Source organism: Strigops habroptila, chromosome 3, assembly GCF_004027225.2.
Source record: "Strigops habroptila isolate Jane chromosome 3, bStrHab1.2.pri, whole genome shotgun sequence".
NCBI classification, from domain to species: Eukaryota; Metazoa; Chordata; class Aves; order Psittaciformes; family Psittacidae; genus Strigops; species Strigops habroptila.
In genome coordinates, this window is record NC_044279.2 from 74517783 (window position 1) to 74537265 (window position 19483).

The following is a 19483-nucleotide window of genomic DNA, read 5'->3' on the forward strand; positions in this document are numbered from 1 at the left end:
GGGAGTTTTTCTCTTATCTGCTGATGTGAGGTGGGAGGGGTGTCAGTGATGGGATATGCCACCTCTTGATGTTTTCTGGGGGTTTTTACATGCCACATTTTAACCTACGAGATTAGGGAAGGAATTCTTCACATTTGTTTGCAAATCTGCTGACAGCTGCCCCTTTAGCTCTGGCACACACCTTGCAGCCTCATTTTTTGCACACTGGCTGCATCTCTTTTTCACACCCATACCACCATTTAACTCTCAAAAGGGTATTTCTTCACCACCATAAAGTGAAGTTTCAACTTCTTATACAGAAATGCTTTTGCTTAAATAGCCCGATGACCAGGACAGAAGCCCTTAAAGCAGCAACTCAGCAGAGAACATTCTCAGTAGCCCTCTCTTTATCTGCAATGTAACCTTGGGGTTGCAATTTGGTACATTTACTGGCTTCAGCCGTTGCTCAGAAGTGCTCAGACATGTAAGGTGAGGCAGCTGATGCTACTGGGAAGAAAAAGGGCTTTCTTGTCCTTCCCTTGTTCCCTGGATGTCTGTCTGCTCTAAATTTGTGTGTTACCTCCTTCAGGTGACACAGATTTCCTTCAAGATGACTGCATCCCTTTGGTGGGAAACTTGAAGGAACTTGTGCAACAGTGACTCTTGGCCCAGACTGGAGGCTTTTATTAATTTAACTTGATTTTATCAAATTCTGGGGGTCTTTGAAAGTAAATTCAGTTTGTAAGTTACTTTGCAAACAGGACATCAGTGGGGAATAGTCACATCTACCAGCGCGAGCAGGAGCCAAAATTGTTATTCAGGGAGCAATCCCCAATCATTTTATTTTCTTAATATCCATGAAAATAATCAAGCTACTTTATTCAGCTTTAGGGGTTGGAACTAGATGATCTTAAGATCCTTTCCAACCCTAACTCTTCTATGATTCCCCCTCCTGCAAGGCTGCCAGTCTAACCACTTCACCAGCAGCACTGCCAGTTCAGCATTGTCTGTGGTAATAGGGCTGTGCCTTTTCAGAGAGAAAGCAGGATGGCTAGATGTGTGATTGTAAAGAATCTAAGTTGCTCCTGTGATCCAAAAGGTTTCTTGGATATATCACCTCTTATTCTCTTTGGTATATCAACCCTGCTTCAGCAACATTTTCTGCCATGGTTGATAAGTTTCTTTCATATAGTTCTGGGGTTTTATCCAGCTGATCAATGATTGAACAGGGAGACTGAAAACAACGTACAGAATAATCTGCTTGCTTCACAAATGGCTGAGGCTGAGCAGGAATTTGTTGTGCTGCATTCTGTTGGGGTTTTGGAATCTGAAAAGAAATCAAAACTCAGTCCTACCATGGGGAGCCTTGTGTCTGGCTGGGAACAACCCTGAATGATAAACAGTTTATAATAGTGATGATTGACAGTGTGCTCATGCTTCTTTAGTCTAACACCCAAGCCAGGTAGCACTGGCAATTCCCTCTAGTCATCTCTGTCCTTAGCAATTCTCCTTCTCTCCAGCACAATGGGGAAATGTGCCTTGCTTTGATTTGGCTGTGGGGCAGAGATCCAAGGAAGAGCTTTGATTTATTTTGTCTGTGCTCAGGAGTGGTGGCACTGATTTCCTGCCTGGTCACTCCTCTGAGCACTTTCCTCTGCCAGGAAAGGCCCCTTACTCTCTCCCCAGCCACTTTTGGAAAGCACAGCTTGTTCATACTAAATCTGTAACTAAACCCAAGCTGATCCTTTCTAGCTCTTGAAGCCCTTCTCCACTCTCTTAGTCCAAGGTTTGTGTACATGGGCTAGCTTGGCCCTGGGTAAATACAGCAACTTCGTATTTTGTCACCACTCTCAGGTCAAAAAAGCAAGGTGGGAAAGGCACAACAACATGTTTTGCTCACTCTGAAATCCCCCACCAGTATCAGAACATTTTGCAAGCACTTACCTGTTACACAGTAAGTCTCTGACTTCCACTGTTTCTGTTTTTTGTTCCCCCTCCCTCACCCCAAGTTCTCTCAGCTCATCAAAATCTTCAACTCGCTGGGTCCTGAGAAGTTTCCCCTTGTGGATCAAACATTCTTTCCAAGCCATAAGCAGATGGTGAGTACCTTTGCTTTCTTCTGATGCCAGCATGGAAAGGAAGAAGCAAAAAATACAAGTCGGGCACGAGAGCTGGCGGCGGGAATGCTGGGAAGAGTCTCAATTTTGCTTACAGGGAATTGCTAGCTAAAAAGCAATATGCAAAAATCTCTGCTGGGAACCTCCTTCCTTTCTTGCCCAGCCCTCCCCAGATCATGTATGAAGCCTGAAAAAGTGAAAAATGAGAACAGGCTGAAAACCAAGGGAAAAATCTCTTGTAAAATCTAGTCAACAAAAGCTCATCCCTTAGAGTAAGGAATCACTTCATTCAGATAAAGTGGATTTTTTCCCCTCCTGGAATTGTTTAAAATATGTTGACAATTTTGGAGATGGGCCATATGAGGTGTTTCTTTCACAGTGTCAGTTTGCTTGGTCTGTCTGTCACATGGTTGCCATCCATGAAACACTTATCAGCCTGACGAGGTACTCAAAAGTAAATTGGAGCTCTTGAAAAACAGTTTGTTTCAGCTTGTAATGTTTCCTTTGCACAGTGGCTCTGGGGTCTAGTCTTGCTGTCAACAACTAAACACTCCGTGCCCTGTGTGCCTGCTGGGCACTGTACCAAACTCTTAGGGCACCTTCCAAAGAGATTTGCATAGGTGCCTTTAGTCCTGGACAAATGGCAAAGTGAGTGGCTTTGTTTAAAACTCTTCCCACCTCTTGTTTTCCCTGGGTTAAAACGATAACTAGTCCTTCCTGAATTTTTGCCCCCAACTTATGGAAAATCCCACTGGTGCTCACTAGGTACCTGAATACCTTGAAGCACCAGTCCTTCACCTCCCTGCTCCAATACTCTGTTCTCTACCCATGCTGTGCAGACAACAGCACTTCCATATTTCACAGGCACATCACAAAGGTAAGTGCAGTCATGTACATACGCTGCAAGTAATGCAGTAGTAAGAGCTGTGTTACTCAAGACAAAGATATGGATGGTTCTCAAACACTGTGTGAAAACTTGTTTAAAGACAAATTAGTTGATAAATCCTGTTGTATACAATTCCTGCTGATTTATGAAGAGGGGTTTGTGACATACGTGATGCTTCAGGACAGTTACGACTTTGTCTGACCATTACTTCAGGAACGGCAACTTTGAAAGAGTTAAGGATTTTGTTGCAAATATGTTACCCAGCACTTCTAGCGTTATTCTCTTGTCTGGGAATCTGATTCTCGATTCCTTGGCATGTAAACGCATTTGCTACCAGTCTAGTATTTTGGTTTATCAGACATTGATCTTAACTTCACGTATTTGTTATCTTTATAACTGATCACCTACCTGCAGATGCTATTGCTTACTTACAAAAGAATACAGGAACATTTTGAAACTGTAGATAATCATCTCATGTGAACACAAACACCATTGTGGACAAGCAAGTTTGAGTAATCTTGTTTAAATCAACCACTTTCCAAACATCTACAGAAGCAACAATCCACTTGAGCAAATTCAGGACAGCCCTTTCCAGGTTGGGGGGGTCTATATCACAGAGCGAATCTACAAAACTTCTTGAGATCTTTTCTGCATGCACCTTCACGGCAGCTGGGGCTGCAAGAGGCTGAGAGTGCAAGTGCTTACACTAAGAAAACTCTACTGCAGTCATGCTCCACCAAGCACCTCTCAAAGTTGCTTGCCCACTATTTATTAGCTTCTCCATGTGTCAGATAGGAATATAATGATTCCCCCTTCCCAGTCAATTTTCTTCCCTTTTCTGGAGGCATTTTCAAGCTGTACTAGTTAGCTCTCATAAAATACGCTGTGGTCCTTTGATGGCTGACCCCCTGGAAGTGTTTATAAGTATTGTTATGGTTTTACCTCTTTACAATGTGATATACTTTCAGCAGTGGAGTTCTCACATAAGAGATCCTCATCTTTCTATGTCCAAAACTTTCCAAAGCTTACTTTCTAAACCTTTAACATAGAACAGATTCAGAAATCTGTTTCATTCTCTCATCCGTGTAGAGATTTTCCTAAAGTAAAAGTGAGATAAAGGAAATTTCTAAGAGCAGGACCTTTTTTGTAAGCATTTTAATTTAGTTGAAAATGCTTTTTCTGAAGCTTCCAACTCAAGACAACAGGGCATTTTCAACCACCCTTAAACAGCAAGCCTAAGAAGAGGACACAAGGTTCTGGCGTTCCACGGCAGAAAAGATCTGAAGGATGAACCTCTTTTCCCTTTGCCACGGGCACACACCATTCAACCTTCCCCCCAGTGATCTGTTTACTGGAAATAACAGCAGTCTGGCAACTGTTCTTCCAAGGCCCTACTGGTGCTGCACGACAGCCATAATGACTGCCTTGCTCTGTAGTGACCCCCTACGGCCACTTTACAAGTGGGATACGTTAACTTCAAAAGGAATTTTTCACCTCTCCTGGGCTTATGACCCCAATAACAATTCTTAGATCAACCTCTTAAAAAGAGGGAGGGACTAGCTGGAAGGATCCTTACCAAAGTACAAGAATTGCCAGAGGTGGAATATCTGCTTTGGGGCCAATATACAGTATCACAAAAGGAAAGGAAATGAATAAATCCACTTGCAAATCCATTTGTGTACATTTGAAGTGGACAGAAACTAATATAAGTGAAGCAGAGACAGAATGTCTGTGATAGAAATAAAACCACTTTACTGTTTAGAATAAAAGGACACTATAAAAAGTGAACATTATGCAACATTACCTTAAAAGACAATATACATTCACTTGAATATAAAATTTATAAATAACATGGAGGAAAACTGTAAACAGTGCTAGAAAATTTAGCAACAAATACATTCCTTCTGGACAAGATTTTTCACACGGGTTTGGTTCCCTCCCCAAGTTTCCATGACTATCAGGAACAGCAGAGCGGCTCTATGAAGGAAGGACAGTGATAGAGAGAAGGAAAAGCCAGTACAGGCAAAGCAGCAGCAAACATTCAGCGGATTGTAAAGATTTTTCGCAAGACTGGTAGCCTCAAAAGCCACTTATTCTAAAAAAGAAAATTTTTGCAGTTCCCTAAATTTTGTTCTGCCCTTCTGAGCTATAAAATACATAGGAAGTAAGATATGCTTTCAGAGACATCTGAAAGAATAGAAACTTGTTCCCATGGACGCCTTTACTTCAGTCTTTACTGTAAAAAACACAACAGTATGCTGCCCTTCAATGTGAGGTAGGGCATTTCAACTGGCACTTCAATTTCACTTCGGCCAAGTATGAATGGGATACAGTCATACAGATTTAAGTTTTAGAATAGTCCTGCCTGAACGTCCATGTAACTCTTCAAAACATGGGAAATTTAGACCTAAAATGGCAGTTTTATGAGGGGGAAGCCTCCCACAGGAGAACTCTATTCAAGGTACTCTACGCACAAATCTCCTCCTGCTCCTTACCCCCTCCCATTACGGAAAAGGCAAATCAAATCCAATCTTTTCCAAACATTCAATATATTTTTTCATATTTTTTGTAATTCTAAAGTGGAAAACACTCCAAAGGAAATAATATCTATAAATAAGAAAGCCAACAGCAACCGCCTAGAAATGAGCTATGCATTTTAAAAAGTACTTTTAATAATGTTGTTATATCCAAAGCATGGACGGGGGGGAAGCCCTTATCCTGTACATGTCCAGCAGTCATGCTCACATGAGCTGTGCCACCTACTCTGACCTTAGGTTATGGGGTGAAGTGAGGAGCATGTCAGAGGTGACAGGAAGATATTTGTGCTGCTGCAAAGCATTGTATGCTCCGTAGCCCAACAGTTTGGGCAGAACTTCACACCTGCCTCCTCACATTTCCATGCCTGCATATCGCATGGCCTGCTGTAATGAGGGAGAGAGTTTTGTCCTCTGGCAGGCAGAAGTGACTTAGCAAGACAGAAGAAAGGAGAGCAGATAGAAAGGCAGAAGTCTGAGTCTGATTTAGAGCCTGTTCAACCCATTTAAAGGCCCCCTCCCACTTCAAGGAAGCCTTCATTCAGGTTCTTCACACAAGCACAAGCAAAACCTTAGCCCAAGAAACACATGTACCTGATAGCATGCACAGAAACGAAATTAAGAAGCCTCCCAAAAGAAATGTATTTTTACTGGATTCTTCCCCCTCCTTTTGGCTCTGCATTGTTAAAAGCCTTAACAACTGCTTCTTTACACAGCAAGGGGAAGGATTTGCTACCAAACCCCCACCCTTGCTGGTCTAGCTTTCTGCACCTCAGAAATATTTTACCGTCTGCAATATAAAATGGGAATACGCTTCATTTTCTGGTAATGCATCTGCTGTTTTGTTGTTTACGAAGCACATAGCTACATTATATCCTACTTAGGGACACAAGTCCTCTTAGTATTAGAATGCAAATATTTTCACAATAATTTGAGTGCAATACTGTGATGTCTCAGCTAGCTAAATGAATCAGTGACAGGTAAAATATGCAGAGCTGCGGTATAATGAAAATTCAGATCAACACTTCACTGCATAGAGGGGCATTTTCATTTAGCCTTCCAAAGCCATGCAAAGTGGCTGCAGCTCAAAGAGATGTCAGCTTTGCGATGTCGTCTTGAGCTTGCGGATGGCCATCTTCAGCGATGCCGACTCCACACGATGCAAACAGTGAGGATGGCTCCACTCTGCCCCCAGTGACCCTCAGAGATTTTGTCAGCTGTGCACAGGTTGAACAGAGATTGCTCCACTGTGCCCAAAGCCCAGCCCTGTACTCTGCCAAGAGGCAAACTTCTGACCCACAATCTCATCCTATGTAATTTAGGAGTAGTCTCTGGGAAGAGGACTTCTGACAAGTGTTCCAAGCCTGAATCACAGGAAAATCCAACAGACTTTCAATGTGTATGGTGCTGCGTTGCCACTCAGCAGCTGGAAAAAAAATACACAGCAGACCTAGGCACCTCTTACATCAATTCTTTGAAAATGCCCTTTAATGTTCATGTAAAACATGAAGCTAAATGCTTTTTGCTGCAACAATCATCTAGTAAATGGGGCATTTCAGAGGATGTAGGAACATTAAAATGCATCAGGTCTCATCTCAGACACCCCTTCCTTTCCATTTGGCAAAGAGGTCCCAAACGACTTCCCAGTAATTGAGGTCACTGATTGTAAAATGCTGTATTGCCTCAAGCTGGAATCACTGCAACACTTTTTCCTGCTGGTGGCAGCTCTGCTTTCTAAGTGGAATGAACTGAAGATATATGGAAACTTAAGATAAATAATCATAATAATACAAAAATGAAGTTAAGCATAATCTTCTCCCTGCCCAAGCCCTCCCCATCCAAAACTCAGTCACCCATTTCGTCAGGACCCCTTCTTCACCATCATTAAAACTTAAAATACTTTTATTTGATAAGAAAAATTATATTATAGTTTTCTTAATAAAAAACAAAATAGAATGAAAAAAACTTCTCCAGTCAACAGCAAAGCACAAGACAGTACGGCTCCTCCTCCCACATCACTGCAGGACATGGTATGAGCACATGCACAGAGCTATGCTTAACAGTGCCTAGAGGGAAACACAGCACTTGACACAGAAGGAATCCTCTGGGCAGCTGAGATTTTATGATCCCAGCCAGCACTTATTAGGAGACCACTTTTCCTTGCCTAGCGCCTCCCCCCACTTCCTTTCACTATATAAACAAATGCAGCTAGTGTAGCTGCAGGGGAGGAACTGTGGCGCAAGGAGGTACAGAGGAAACAATGACTCTACTGCAGATACACTGGAGCTTCAATATCTTAAAAACAACTCACTGACTCGGAATGTCAATATTTCTGTCTTTAAAACACAATCAAACCATTCTTTTGTTTACAACGCCAAAAAAATTCCACGTCCTGTCAAAAATAGCTTATGTCATTATGTGTATATACATCTTAGTTCAGCAAAACACTATTTTGGCAATAGATTTTTCTTTAATAGTAAGAACTCTAGCAAGTCTCCCCTTTCCCTCTTCTACGTGATTGATTTACAGTTGGCATTTTTGCATCTGTTTGGTTGAAGGTGTTCACAAGCTGGTTTTGCTGTTGATGCTAAGCTGCAAAAATTTCAGGGGCCAACGCTGCTCAAAACAGGATGGCACAGCGCTTCATCTACCCTCTGTAGGCGGATTTACCTCCCTGAATATAGGGGATGGGGCTTTTGTTTTTTAAACAACAACAAAAATACAAAATACTCTTTCTTTTGTTCTGGAGAAAGCCAGAACTTTAAATGTGCTGTTGCATTCACACTGTGACTGAATTAGCTAGGACAATCAGTCAACAATGCTTTTACCAGATGATGCAGTCAGACACCAGGTGAATTCTCCCACTACTGGAGTCGATCACATTGCCAATCTCACCCATAGAGGAGGATTTTTCTGGATGTCATTTTTTCCACAGTTTAGGCTGGGTTTCTTTTCAGTTTGCTTCATTTGCCAATCTGATTAATGAAACCTGTTTTCCTTCAAATAGATTTGTCTACATATTTTCAGCACTTAGTGCATGAGGAGGGGTGACGGGAAGCCAGCGCATAGAAGAATACAGTGCCTAAATGGCATAGTTTTTAGATTTTTGTTTTCCTAAAAAAATAGAGATTATATTGCTACAGCTAATGATACATGTAAGAGAGCAAGAGCTCCAGCTTTTTTCTTTTTTTTTTTTTTTTCCTTTTTTCTTTTTTTTTTTTTCTTTCCCCCTCCCATTTTCCCTCTGGTGTGCAAAAGTAAGCTCCCAAATGTCATCTGATCAAAATGAGTGGTATCAAAAAATGGAAAAGGTGATTACAAATTCAGTAAGGTAGCACAGACATTTTTTCTTTTCTTTTTTTTTTTTCCTTTTCTTTTTTAAGTGTTCGAAGTGCTAAAATTTGCATGAAAACAGGCACTAATTTCATTGTCATCATCATGATCTGGTAAGAGTTAGTGTCCAAAAGATCAGCCACAAGTAAGGGAGAGGGGAGATAAGGAAGGGATAGCGTGCTCAGGGATCTGTGGCATTGATTATCGTTTTATCTGGAGGTGCCCATCCTCTGTACCAGCTGCAGTAACCTTCCACCCTCTGGATGCAGGCATAGTGCTTCGCTTGGTATCCCGAGTGGCCGAAGTTGGAGAGCATGTCTGTCCAAATGCACTCATTCTTGGAGGTGGCAAAGCAGGGCAAATAGTAGCAGGGCCTAATCTGCAATTGTAAAGAGCAATCAGGTAAGGGTACATGGGAAAACAACATTATAAAATGTTTTTTTTATCAGTCAAGGGATTCAAAATTCCACACCCACAAACCTTGCTTACTAACCCAAAATTCAGCCTCAGTTTAGCTAGCACATAAGCGTGTGCTTAGCTTCACATACACAGGTAATTCCAAAGTCAAAAGGGCTTTTCAGGTGCAGAAAAGTTGAGCTTGTGTCTTATGTTTTTGCAGGCCTGGGGCCATCAGCAAAAATCTTAGTGCCAGTGCCAGGCTGTGAGGTTTTAAGCACTCAAAATGTTTATGCAGGAAAAAAGCTGGACATATCTTGCCAAGCCTCTGGTACGTGATTTCATTCGCCTGCAAATGATTCTGCATGGATTCTGAAAGCCTTCCACAACCCCAGTTAACTCCAACAGGGCATTAAAAAGGCATAGACTCTGCACTTACATTTCATTGTCTCTTCTCTGGTCTCAATGCTACAGCTGAGCTTTACTTTCTCCCTGTAAAACTTTGTTGTGCTCCATTTCTCTTCCTGGCTGTTCACCAGCATCATTGATTTTACCAGCCAGGCGAAACAGAATTCTAGGGTTTGAATGTCTCAATTGCACCTGATTAGACACACATACCTTGCATCCACAGCCCAGATGATAACGATGATTCAGTCCTTTACGCTGGGACAGAGTCAGCCGGTCCCATTTCTCGTACCAGTTGCACAGGCCAGTGTAAACCTTCCCTTCATACACACGGCCTTGAAAACAGAGACGTGGTCACAAGTTAGCACTTCCCAGCTCAAGCACTTTTCTCGTTTCCTGAGATTGCTAATGCTCTCAATATGTTTGGCTTCAGCCACTGCTCAGCAACCTTCTTTTTATTAACTGGTTCAGGAATCTCTGGCCAGCAAGATTACAGCACTTCTGTATGTTATAGGAGTGCTGTGCCAGCTGTAAGCACCAACAACATGCAGGTGAGTAATGCTGTCAAGCTCCTCTTAACAACAGGGCAAAGTGAATTAACACCTTCACTAGGAACAAAACTTGGCAACTGCTACACCTTTATCTCCTTACATCCCCCCATCTCAGCAGCCTGCATTTGTCCAGCTCATTCCAAAAGGTACCTTCTATTTCTGGCACAGCTGAGTAGCAGCCAGTTCTCTGTGACAAACATGCCAGCTCAGGTACGAGTCGACAGCTGTGGACTGTCATACAGCATATTTGCCATGACAAGGCTAGCTATAAGAGATACTTGAGAAAAGAGAGGGAAATCGAGAGAGTGAAATGACTCTCAGCATTAAAGGGTACTGAACACCAACATACTGTTGGCCACCTTAACACTTGGGAAGCTGCCTATAAAGCTGTCTACACAGCTGCCCGTGTCCTTAGCAGATGTATGTATAGAACGGAAGAGGTTTTGTTTATGAAAAAGTACACTGTTCTTTACCTGTAATCAGATATTGGTACTTGTTGACTTCCAGCTTGACTCCACAAAGACTCTCAGAGGCTTCTGTGTAGATGTACTGAACATGTGGCATTATCTGAAAGCCCCTGTACATCTAGAGAAAGAATAGAATGCTTTAAGTCATCTTAAGTGACAACTTTTCACTTTACAATCTATGTTCCTAGATTGTGGGGTGGCAAGCAATGAACTTTTAGTGTTTACAAGGATGAAAGACTAATGGAGCTAGCTGGACTCTGATGGAAGTCTCCCCACCAGATCTGCTGGTAAAGCAGAATACCCACCTGCTAACAAGCCATTGCAATTCAGCACAGGGACCATTTTTTCCCACTCACATTAGTTCCAGTGGCACTCAGTGAGCGAAGCGCCAGCACTGCAAGCTCTGCCAACATCCTGAACACTTTTTTCTCTTATATAGCTCATAATTAGGGAGAAATTAAATTAGTTCAAGTTTAGAATCTTACTCCTTCATGTGATTTAAACAATTTCTTCCGAACTAAGGGATTTTTCTTTTAAACAATGACCCTATTTTCCAGTGTTGCTGCTGTAAGAGTTTCAAACCTTTGGCGCTTGTTCTAAGTCATCAAGCCAGACAACTCCTTCTCAAGTGCTCAGTATACGCAACTCCTGCTGACCTCAGCAAGGATTTCATGTTTGTCTAACTAAATGAATGCAGAAATAGAATTCTACCCCACCTCCTAAAATTAGCCCAGTACTGCTGGGCGCCATAAAGAAAATATCATGTATACATAATTCCTCTACACTCCTTCTCCTTTTTCATAATCTTTCTTACAGCTCAGTTTAATTGAAATATGAACCCATAGATATATTGGCAGTTGGATACAGTCAGAAATTAGCATGTGTCCCTATCTGACCTGACCTTACCACTGCAATTTAGGAAAACCCACCTGTTAGCAGCATAATGAAGTCTGCGCATAGCAATGAAACAACCACTTCATGTGTACACTGGACCAAACAAAACATACCCTATTTTTGAAACACTGAGGAGGATTTCCTGAAAATTTCACCTTTAAAATTTGGACATCTTTTCAAAACACTCCATCTCTCTTTTTTTCCCAACCAACTGTACAAATGGCCAGTGAAGAGTCAGCGAGAATCACAGTTTCATAGCATTTCCCAGCCTATTCCTTTCTCTGTCAGCTTTATTTATAGAAAGCACATTCATATTCAGTTTAACTGTCAATATTAAAGTGAGGCAAAAGAGGAAAAAAAAATCCCAAACAATCCCAGAGCTATAGATCCTTGCTGCTGTGCCACCTAAGCTGGGGTATTCTTCTCCAGGCTCTATTCTATTTCTTGAAAGCCCCTGTTATCCTAGGGTAATTTCTCTATTGCACACCTCCTTTAAAAACAAGAAACTTTTTTTCTTTCTGAAAGAATGTCTGTTGATTTAACAGATTTTATGCCAGGCCCAGATACTACATATAAAAATATAAAGAAACTAATTCTGCTATGCTGAGATTATCCTAACTTCTAACTAACTTCTGGGTATCCACAGAATATCTACCAGTTGTTTTTTATCTTAGTTGTATTACCAAAATCAGCATAATCTTTTAACAGTATCCCAACTCAGTAACAGCACTGCTGTGTACAGCAAAAGACATGCTAAACCCAGGAAATATGCAAGAAAAGCATTGTTTTTTTAATTAATCATATTCTATCTACAAAAGCTCACAGATCATGTTTGGAATACACCATTGTGTCCATAAGTGAGCAAAATCTTTCCATGAGTATGGAAGAACTGAACCTTACTTAATCTCTACTTTATCCCTGCAGTTTTCTTGGTATGGAATGATCTATGCAGATTTTCCAATTATGCTCAAGATAGCTGGAGATGTAGGTTCTGGCACAAGCATCTTGTCTGTCCTTGGATGCATTAGCCCTCGGTACACTTTTGTTCCTCATCTGCAGAACAGCTCTGCCTTGCTTCCCAAGGAAAGGCACATAGAATGTTCAGATGCTGTTCTAGTAGGCATTGCACCAAGAAGCTATGATAATAGTACCTAAGCAGATAAGACTAGCTAAGATAACAACTGGGACTGCCAGATCTCTCCAGGCAGTGCATTATCTTCACTGCAGAGAGCTGTATGCTTGTGCAGTACAAGTGATCTGTCACTCTGAGTGCTAAGCTCCAGGTAGTGTTGGGCTAGTAAGTATCTTTGCTATGAAGCCAACACGCGCACAGGCCCACTTTGAGCCCATTCTCCCCCTTGCAGAAAAGGCTACAAGCTAGACTAAATCCTCTGAGACGCTGCTCAGGCCCTTCCTACAGGACCCTTACAGTCATCACTCCTTGCATCTTCTGCTCCACCAAGCTCAACTGCCTATGAAGAAACCAGTGATGCTGAATTGGTGGGTTTGGTTTTCAATTCCTTGACCTAATAATTTCCTGCTCACATTACCATCAGGGACGCCACTGTCAGGGATGCTGAAGGAAGCATGCTCAGCCTCTCAAAAAGCACTTCATGTCACCCCTCAGTGACCCTCATCGATGCTAGCAACTGTCACGCTAATTGATCCAGTGCTGGTGGCAGGCAGGGCCTGCCCCATCTTCTGATGACTAAAGAAAATTCACTGTGACCTTTGTTCTCAGGAGAAGAAAATTTGGCAAGAGGGAATCTTCTACAGATGCCCTCTTTCAAAACAAAACAAAAACACACCAAAAAACAATACCTTAAGCATTATTTTTGGATCCACAAAATATCCTGGAAGTGTTAGTAGGCCAGACAGAAGAAAACCAATCATAAAGCTAGCCACTCTCCTAACTGCTACCCTCAGAGTGCTCCTGTCGCCACAAATGTGTATTTTTGGAAGCATAATGACAGGGAACATATTAGCAAGCATCACATATAGTGCTGCTCTATTTCCAGCTGTGTCAGCATTCCCCTTAGCAGCCCCCATACTGCCTCAGAAATGCACATGCAAATCCTGTGGTGGTTCCTGCAATACTAACTTCCCCCTGTGATACGATGTTCCTCCCATTATCCCTCCCATGTGAGGTTGCACTGGATACCAAGGCTTGGAATCATCCTGCCTAACCTTTAGCTACCTAAAATTTAGCTACCTAAAATTACCTTCATGTGAATTAGGCATCCTCTCTAATCAAATGTCAACAATGGGCACCTCCAGAACAACTCAGCCCATCCTAAAATAGCTATCTACAACTGGTGGGCTGAATTACACTTTGGTGGTTCCTGTCTCTCTCCATTGACAATCAAGAGAACAAGAAAGTCTCAACACCTCATTTTAGTCTGTCTAAAATTAAACTAAATTAATCCCTCTCCACTTCTTTCCTCTTACAACTATCATGTTTCACCCCTTAGACTCACTTTACAGATTAGCAACAAACCAGGGAAAGCCTCCTTGATTCTGGCAGCCTGTGCTAAGTGCTGCCATGGTCAACCAGAACTGTTTGTACACATGCAGTAGAAATATCTTATCTCCTTGTTTCCTTTGCAGTTTCCTGAAATAGGCTTAGGCCATTCTCAGAATGCACTGAAGCATCACAGAACATGCAGGGGTTAGATCAGTCCTGTGCAGATTCCTGACATGTGATCTTGAAATATTCTCACATTATTTGAGAAAGCAGTGGGGGGAGGCAGAGATTGCTTGAAAAAGCACAAGACCTTTTCAGACAACCAACCTGAATGCTAGAAAGCTTGGCAGTGTTCTGTGCTTTTGGGCTGACCTTGTGCTCCAGCCCAGGCCCCAAGCTGGTTGAGTTGAGAAATTCAGCAGTGAGTTCAGGAGTGTTAGCAAGAGCAAGAATCAGCCACAGCAAACTCTAAGGAACCCATGAAAGAAACACAAAGATTGTTTGTTGCCTTTTAAGGCTCTCAATGCTTTTCACAGGCAATTCAGTACACACTGATAGACTAAATGGCTTGTTTATTTTTCATCTGCAGGTGCGGATGGGTTTATAGGTGGCCAAAAGCCACTGACATGTTAATTTTATCTTCAGAGCTGTTCCCATGCAGCTGTGCAGAGCTATAGGCCTCCTTAGTTTTTTTTTCAGCAGGAGGACAGTCAGCTTTCATTGGGCAAGCAAGGGAGAGATTTGCTGTGTCATTCTGAGCTCCCCCACTGTATGGAGCTGAATCCCTCTTTATACTGGTCTCTAAGCTCAGCAGAAAGACAGCAGGGTTTCAAAGAAGACACTTGGTTTGTTTGTTTATCAAGAACTATGTCCTCCGGACATTCCAGTTCTACTGAGCACTTTGACTGCTTCAGGTTCCTTCCTGCCAAAGGTCACAGCTAAATGTCCGATATAACATCTCACCAGCCCACCATCTACGTAGCAGGCATACAGGCAGTTTGATCAACACATGATTTCTCCTGCTTTTGTCGGACACATAGCTTCCTAACAAAACACTATGGAACTGCTCCTACAAAAGAAAGTTCTCTTGTGGTCTCAGCACAAGACCATGGGAGATTACCATTGGAGATTAGTGCGGTACCTGCTGTAAACACCTGGACCCTGTGCTGCAGAACAACCCAATTAAAACAGCCAGGACAGGCTCAGGCATCTTACTTAAACATTGACATGATGGTATCTATTGACAGTAGAGTGGCTGCTGCTCCATTCAACATGCTTGCCTGGGTTTATGCCCCCTCCCTATGCCACCAGACACATGGAAACCTTTTCAGTTTGTAGCAAGGACACTGCTGTAGGCTCCTAGGTCAGAGGAGGAATGCTTAATGCTGTTCCAGAGATCTCTGACGCTACAGCTCACCGACTGACAATGGGGCAGGCTGAATCATTAGTTAGGAGAGAGGCGTTATGATTCGTAAAGGGTAGTAATTAATTTTGGGGACTACTGTTATTCTAGATCACCACTGGACCCTGTTCATGGTCATATGTTAGACAGGAAGTGCCAAACTCTTGCAATCAAGTAGGAGGGAAAGTAGGGGTCCTGGATAGACTGGGATACAATCAGAAAAAGAGAAGTTGATGAAGCCACTGCAGCATGTGGACATTGAGCTGTTTTGTGAAGCGGTGTACACTTGCTGAGCTGGAGAGTGACAAAACTGGACAAGAACAGCACACAGTGCTGCAAGCCTGATGAGGCCAGGGACAGCTATCAAAAAAAAAAAAAACCAACAAAAAAACCCCCAAAAGAGAGTGGCAGCATTGTCTCACTGTTGCCAACATAACCAGTTGCCTTTTTCACAAAAAAAGTTAATCAACAAATATCTATTTTCTTTTGAATCTTAAAAGGACATTTTTAAGATTAAGGAAATTAGCAAGCCCAGCACCTCATGCCCTCTTATTCAAAGCACAAGCATTCCACTCTACTGGAAGAGCCCTGCCAGGACCAGATTTGGCTACGTGTGCGGTTTTGCGACAGCTTATGAAACAGGCTTTGCGTCTCCTCCTCCCCGCTTTCGTGCTGAGCTATAAACTGCCTTATAAAGAGAGTTACTGTTACAAGGCAGGCAAGTGACTGTTTTTTTCTGAACCTTTACTTTGTCTAATATGTTTCAGATTTCTGCAGTCTCCGCCAAGCTTTTCCATTCCCTCTTTTTTTCTTTTTTTTCCTAAAGACATAAACCAGTCTTATGACTGGAATGGCATAGCCAAGAAAAACAATCTAAGGCTGATTTTTAGCATTACATAACAAGGGGGTCAGTTTAAGAAAAAACCCCTAAAGTCCAAAGCAGCAGGTTGAGTGCAGTTTGTGCAGCAAAGAAGCAGAGCTCTGAAGAGAGGTACATCAGTTGCTTGGTTTCTCTAGGTCATCTACTTGTTTTCAACTCTGAGTCAATACTTTGTAGCTCTTCTGAGCTGATAGTTGACAGCTACAGTGTTTGGTTTAGTTTTTTGTATAGAGACTTCACAATACAATTTTCATTTGTTCTGTATGTGGAAAAGAATTCCATCACTCTAACTGGTGGTCACAGAGAATGCAAGGAAAGAAGAGATGAAAGACCATTCTCCCAAGGCTAGCAGGTCCCCCACCACCACCACATCTTGAATTTAATGAAAGTGCTAGATGGAAAAGCTTGAATTTCCACAGTCTAACACAAACTGGACTCCAGTATCCAGAGAAGCCCATCTGGCATCTTTTACTACCAGAAATTTTAAAAACAAAGGAAGAATTAGGTATTCAGCATTGTAGGTCAGGAATGACCTCTTCCTGCTCCTTTGCCCTCTCCAGGCATACTTCTGCTAGTTGCCAGTTACCTTCTATTCTGGCTGACCAATATGAAAAGTTGAGGTGCTGTTATTTTCAGTGTGTAACTCTGTTTATTATTACATGTTAATGTAATTTATCTACAAGCCTACGTGAAATGTCTGCAAATATACCTTCATCTGCTTGACTGTGTATCGCATCGTTCCAAATGGTCCATCTTTCATAAGCTTCTTCCCCACAACTTTAGCTCGGATCACTGTCATAAGAGAGGAAAAATACAACAAATTATAAACAACTTTACACAACATTCAGGCTAGACCCTCCACTTCAAAAAAGACACTTAGAATAAATTGAGAGGAAGGCTGGCCTGGAGTTCTGTTTTATTTTACAGAATAATTTATCTAAATCTCACACACAGTGAAGGCATGTAAAGTGGGATGCCAAAAGAAGTATTTAGAGGAAATCCAGTTCTGTGTGAAAAATTAGAACAAGCATTATTTATGTTGAAACCTGACAGCAATCTGCAAAGCAGATTATAACTGGGATCAAGACAGGTTAAAATCTTTGCACCAAGCCACTGGGATGAAGTTTGTATTTAATCTCTTAACTGTCAACATATGAGATGATGTTCAGCAAGATGCTACTTTTAAATTATTCCTTGGGTGCCCAACGCAGCTTCTGTTTCAATAACCACAACGATATAGTACAGCACACTGGAATATCTGGGGATTTCACTAAAGCTGCCACCTTTCAGATACCACAAAACTCCAAACAAATGGCTACTGTGCAAAACCAGATTGTTCAGCAAGCATCAAGTCCACAGTGAAAGCTGCCAAGCCAGCCAGAAGCCACCTAGAAGATAAACTAAAGGTGACCCATCTGACCTTACATACACTGCCCTTCATTTCTTTACGATACTAAAGGGCAGCATGTGTGCATGCATGAACACAGCATCCAGCCTGACACAGATACTTTGATTATACCACAGATGTACCACAGCAATGCCAACTGAGCCCAAGTCATCACAGATACGAATTCTGTGGTCCCTCAGATGGATCTAGTGGGTAGTTTACAGTCAGTGCTTAAAGAAGAGTTTTCCTGCTCATCTATTTTTGGGGCATTCGACAAAAAAACCCCTACTGTTCCATTGATCCTGTTTGATGAAGTTCTGCAATCACCTGCTCATCTCAGTAGAGGAGCAAAGCTTAGTGACTGGGCAGGCATTATTCAGCTAAAGTCCACTCCCCTAGAACAATCATATGACAATATACAAGCACCAGAAGAGGCTTAATTTTTACAACAGCTGCAGAAAATGAGATGGAGAAGAGCAATCGTGAAAAGAATAAGGATCACTGTTAGAAAACTCTATACCCCAAATACCACGCATACAAACAACAGGACAAAAAAAAACCACCACCCAAAACCAAGGAGTTCAAAATTCCATCAATTAAGAGAAAAATCATCATATAACTATGCAAATCTTACCTAAAATCTTATTCATCAACCTTCTCATTGCAAGGGCTATGAAAATTATTCCAGTAGAATAATCCAAAGAATGCAACATACTCCTAACATGACTAAAAATGTGTATTTATACATAAATTCCCCAGAAACCCCTTTTTTGTGGAAAAGGAGGCATCAGCTACTTTTGCGTAAAGCTTATTGTCATTGCAAACAACACACCTCTGCTGAATATATGGCCCAATGGTTCCATACTACTGAAAACCAGCAACTAAAATGGACCACATACATTTCCTCTGAGCCTACGAAGGTCCCGATTGTAATACCCTGCATGGGACAGAGGTACTGCTTTCCCAGCAATCGTTTGCAACATTGCATCTGTGTTTTGCTGAAATACATCATCCTAGTGCATCACAGAAAATAATTCTTTAAAAAGCAGGAAGGCATGGAATAGAGACAAGGAGGTGGAGGTTCCCCCTTGCAAGCAGGAAAACCCCACGAGTTATTGTTTGCATTGCAACTGTCTAAAAGTAGCAAAGCAGCTCAGGGATCCATTCTGCTATGTATACAAGACATTAAACAAGCACCTTGTTGCTTCATAGCTCATTTAGGTTCCAAACAGCTATAGAAGCCCCCTGGAAGAAATGAGAAAAAGAAGAGGCTAGACCAAATAAATGAAGCAAAAAGCTTGTCCCAGCTTTCTGAATAATCTGAAGAACAGATTTAAAGGAAGAGATAGATCTGGTTTTTACACACCAGTTCCTGGAACTTGTTCCATGAGGATGGTGTGAAACGAAGACAAACTCACTCTGCTCTGATTTATACCCTGTGCTTCAGCCAGACTTGTCAAATAAATTTTAAACTAGGTAAGACAGTCCTGCTGGCTTTGATTCAAAGACCAACAAAACCTTCATTCATCGAGTGTAAAACTTCATTCTTCATTTTTTTTTTATATTTCTATTATCCAATGGCAGTAAAAGCCAGTACAATTTTACTGATTCCTCTATTTAACAAGTTGTTCAGACTTCAATTTGCTCTCTTCTTCAAAATTTAGTGGCTATACTGAAGCATGTCCTTGAGGACTGCAAGTATTTTTAAAGAACTAAGTTCTTCCATTTGCTGCCTCCAGCCACCACAATCACTAGTGAAGCTACAAAAAACAGACTGCTTAAGGGTCA

The 19483-nt window shown here is 41.8% G+C and overlaps 2 protein-coding genes across 3 annotated transcripts in view; one reads left to right on the forward strand and one right to left on the reverse strand.

The window, feature by feature from the left end:
* SYN3 (synapsin III) overlaps positions 1-19483 on the forward strand; it is a 201995-nt gene that overhangs the window by 64416 nt on the left and 118096 nt on the right. For both annotated transcript variants that reach the window (XM_030477996.1, XM_030477997.1), the window contains one exon: positions 1989-2078. In XM_030477996.1, the coding sequence (XP_030333856.1) occupies positions 1989-2078 (90 nt within the window). The remainder of the gene's footprint in view (positions 1-1988; positions 2079-19483) is intronic.
* TIMP3 (TIMP metallopeptidase inhibitor 3) overlaps positions 8618-19483 on the reverse strand; it is a 35379-nt gene continuing 24513 nt past the window's right edge. The window contains exons 2-5 of the mRNA XM_030478024.1: positions 17018-17100; positions 10675-10786; positions 9864-9985; positions 8618-9228 (exon numbers count right to left, since the gene is read on the reverse strand). Coding sequence (XP_030333884.1) covers positions 9031-9228; positions 9864-9985; positions 10675-10786; positions 17018-17100 — 515 coding nt within the window. The 3' untranslated portion in view covers positions 8618-9030. The remainder of the gene's footprint in view (positions 9229-9863; positions 9986-10674; positions 10787-17017; positions 17101-19483) is intronic.